This window comes from Hevea brasiliensis, chromosome 2, assembly GCF_030052815.1.
Source record: "Hevea brasiliensis isolate MT/VB/25A 57/8 chromosome 2, ASM3005281v1, whole genome shotgun sequence".
Classification (NCBI taxonomy): domain Eukaryota; kingdom Viridiplantae; phylum Streptophyta; class Magnoliopsida; order Malpighiales; family Euphorbiaceae; genus Hevea; species Hevea brasiliensis.
In genome coordinates this window covers 115,494,181-115,497,555 of record NC_079494.1, presented here as the reverse complement: position 1 = coordinate 115,497,555, position 3,375 = coordinate 115,494,181, and the positions used below count along the sequence as shown (strand labels likewise).

Genomic DNA, 3,375 nt, shown 5'->3' with positions numbered 1-3,375 from the left:
AGTTCTTGTCTTGTGATGCCATGAAAGGTTTAGGACTTGTTTGAGATTTTAACTTTTGTGTTGTTGATGTTGTCGTTGAGTTGATAAATGCAGTGTCTGAGACTGGAACTGGATCTAAATGTGGTTAAAACAGAAGATGATGAATGATGATTTTAAGGAAATAATTTTAAAATAATAAAAAAGGACTGAATAAAAGAAAAAGCGAATAACCAAAGGTCTTTGAGTGGGACCCACTCTCAACGCAGACAGCAGTTTCAATTTTTTGTGCTCTCCTGTCCAACTTCTTCTATTAATAAAATGCCCCTCCTCCCGGCCTCTCGTCCTCCCCTCCTCTCTCTTTCTGGAGAAGAAAAGGGAAGACGTACACCAAGTTCAAGAAGAAAGCTTTGTATTCTTATGGGTTGTGTGTGAATTCTAAAACCAAGGCAAAGCAAAAGTCTTCCCTTTTACACCTTTCAATCTCCGACAAATGGAGGATTAACAATCTAGGGCTTCATATCTCAACAAAGTCTACCGAGGTCTGTTCCTTTGGTGCTCCTCTAACTTCAGTTTCTATCTTTTTCCCTAATGATATAGCTCCTGTGCTTAATTTGATTTTCTGGGCTCAATTTTTCTTCTTCATAAATTAAAGCCTTTGGGGTGCTTAATTAATTTCTTGGGATTTTTATTAAAAGGGAATTCTTTTGTGGCACCCAAAAATGATCGTGGGCTTTGTGTTTTTACCCTGAAGATCTTTTACTAAACTAGGTTCTTGTGATTTTTGGAGTTCTTTTGCTCTGCTTTTGCCTGGTTACTTTGGCTTTTGGCCCTTTTGGTGATTAAGATATTTCTGGGAGAGTGGGACTATTATGGAGGAGGTTGAAGAAGCTAACAAAGAAGCTGTGGAGAGCTGCCATAGAGTTCTGGGTTTGTTGTCTCAACCCCAAGATCAGGTCCAGTGTAGGAATTTAACGGTTGAAACTGGAGAGGCTGTGTTTAGGTTCAAGAGAGTTATTTCTCTTCTAAATTCTGGGTTAGGTCATGCCAGAGTTAGGAAACTCAAGAAATTACTGACCCCTTTATCCCAAAGCATCCTTTTAGATAACCCACACCATGGGACTGATCTTCCATCCAAGAATTTTCAGTTTCTCCAATCTGGTAGTTACTTTGATAGCCACCCAATTCAGGAATTGGGTTCAAATGCTAAGAATTCCCTTTGTTTTGGGGCCCCACCTTTGGAGCTGAGTTCAAACGGGAAAAACCCTCTTCACCTTCCCCAACAAACACCGTCAACACATTATCACTTCCTTCAGCAACAACAACGATTACAGCTCCAACAGCAGCAGCAAGCTGAGATGATGTTTAGAAGGAGCAATAGTGGGATTAATCTGAACTTTGATAACTCTAGCTGTACGCCTACAATGTCATCTACTAGATCTTTCATATCTTCCTTGAGTATAGATGGTAGTGTGGCTAATTTAGAAGGAAGTGCGTTTCATTTGAATGGGGCACCTCGGTCCTTGGATCAGAGTTCACAGCAACACAAGAGAAAGTGTTCTGGAAGGGGAGAAGATGGGAGTGTGAAATGCGGAATCAGTGGAAGATGCCATTGCTCAAAGAAGAGGTAAATTTCTTCTTCTTCTTCTTTTTGAATTTAATTATGCTGCTTTATTTATTAAAACTTAGCAATTTTACATCTCTCCTTTTACAAAGTTTTTATTTTTTAACACTTTTTAGCTGAACTGTTTTGCTTTATTGGCAGGAAACATAGGGTAAAGAGGTCAATCAAGGTACCTGCTATTAGCAACAAGCTTGCTGATATACCTCCTGATGATTATTCGTGGAGGAAGTATGGGCAGAAGCCAATCAAGGGTTCTCCTCATCCTAGGTATGTTCACTGTTTGCACTTTAACAGGTGGTTACATTACAAGGAGTTCTTTCAAGTTTTCTCATTAAATCAACATGTGCATTTGTGAAATTTTCTGAAATTCTTTGCAGATTTCCTTGTATTTATTGTACTTTTTTATGTGCATGTAGGATATAGATCTATTAATTAGAATGAATGGTCACTATGGTACCATAATTGTTCATCCTTGGTCCCCCACTTGCTTTTTTAACCTTCATCTTTTCCTTTTGTAGGAAGTACTGAATTAGCTGAATGAGGGAGCTTAGTGTCATTGCACTTATTAGTTTGACAACCAAAAATATTTAGGAAGTACAAATAACACAACTGACATTTTAGTTATGAGCAATTGTACTTTTACTTTGTTCTAGTTATTACCTTCCAGTGATGGGATATGATGTGAACTTGCTTTCATTTGGATAAAACTAACCAAAGGCTTGGTTTTTTGCTTTTTTTTTTTTTTTCCCAAAATCCTTGTAATAATGCTGGTCAGTGAGTCAGCAGGAATTGGGATTTGGTTGGAACGTAGTTTTTCAATAATAGTTTTGATTTTAAGGTCATTGAGAAAATGGTAGGGAATTTGATTTTGTTCTCTTGTTACAACTGAGGATGTATTCTAATGACTTGTTTGTTCGTTTTGTTCTGAAAGCACCAGCACCACCTCTTCCCCCACCAAAAAAAAAGAGTGTTTTCAATAACACTGGTTATAACTAATGCTTGTACCTGCAGTTCAACCATCTGAATTTTAGGAATTGTTTGTGCCTCAATGCTAACTTTCTGAGGAACTTGTTTGGATTGAGATGTTCTTTTTAAACTTTTGCAGGGGATATTATAAATGTAGCAGCATGAGAGGTTGTCCTGCAAGGAAGCATGTTGAGAGGTGCTCGGAAGACCCATCCATGCTTATTGTTAGTTACGAAGGTGAACATAACCACCCAAGGATACCATCACAATCCGCAAACACATAGTCCTTATGTGGCGCTTTCAAGCCTCGCACCTTTTGATTAGTCTAAACTCATTTATTGGATGGCTTCTGTACATATTTTTCCTTTTCTTAAAGATCTTTTTTTTTTCCTCGACTCTTTGGCGTTGGCTCTTCAAAGTCTTATTACCAATTAGGCCAGCAAGCTTGAAGCAAAACACCAATCAAAAGGAAAATTTAGAAATGGGGCTTTAAATTGTGAGAACTTTTTCATTTTCCATGAATCAATGTTTGAAACAGTTCCAGATATTTCCCAAAGTTGGTCATGGCATAAGTGTTGTAGTTTTCTTTCTGGTTGAGTGTTATGCATGATAAATTTTTGTCACATTGCAAAGATTAGAGGTGTGGAGTTTAAAGCTTGTATGGCGATTTTGTTTGTACGAGCTTCCCCCATGAACTCGCTTGTCTTCTCATAAAGCATTAATTTTCTTTTACTTTAAACCATATATTAGATTCAAATTTCATGGTGCATGAAGTGCTATTGTTTTTGTTTGGATTGAAGTCTGAAAGC

At 37.7% G+C, this 3,375-nt stretch overlaps 1 protein-coding gene across 1 annotated transcript; it reads left to right on the top strand.

Moving 5' to 3' along the window:
* The first annotated feature begins 283 nt into the window (after nucleotides 1-283).
* Nucleotides 284-3,113, top strand: LOC110659644 (probable WRKY transcription factor 21). The gene is made up of 3 exons (XM_021817627.2): nucleotides 284-1,603; nucleotides 1,742-1,867; nucleotides 2,706-3,113. The coding sequence occupies exons 1-3, from the start codon at nucleotides 849-851 to the stop codon at nucleotides 2,848-2,850; spliced, it is 1,026 nt and encodes a 341-aa protein (XP_021673319.2). The 5' UTR covers nucleotides 284-848; the 3' UTR covers nucleotides 2,851-3,113.
* The last annotated feature ends 262 nt before the right edge of the window (nucleotides 3,114-3,375 follow it).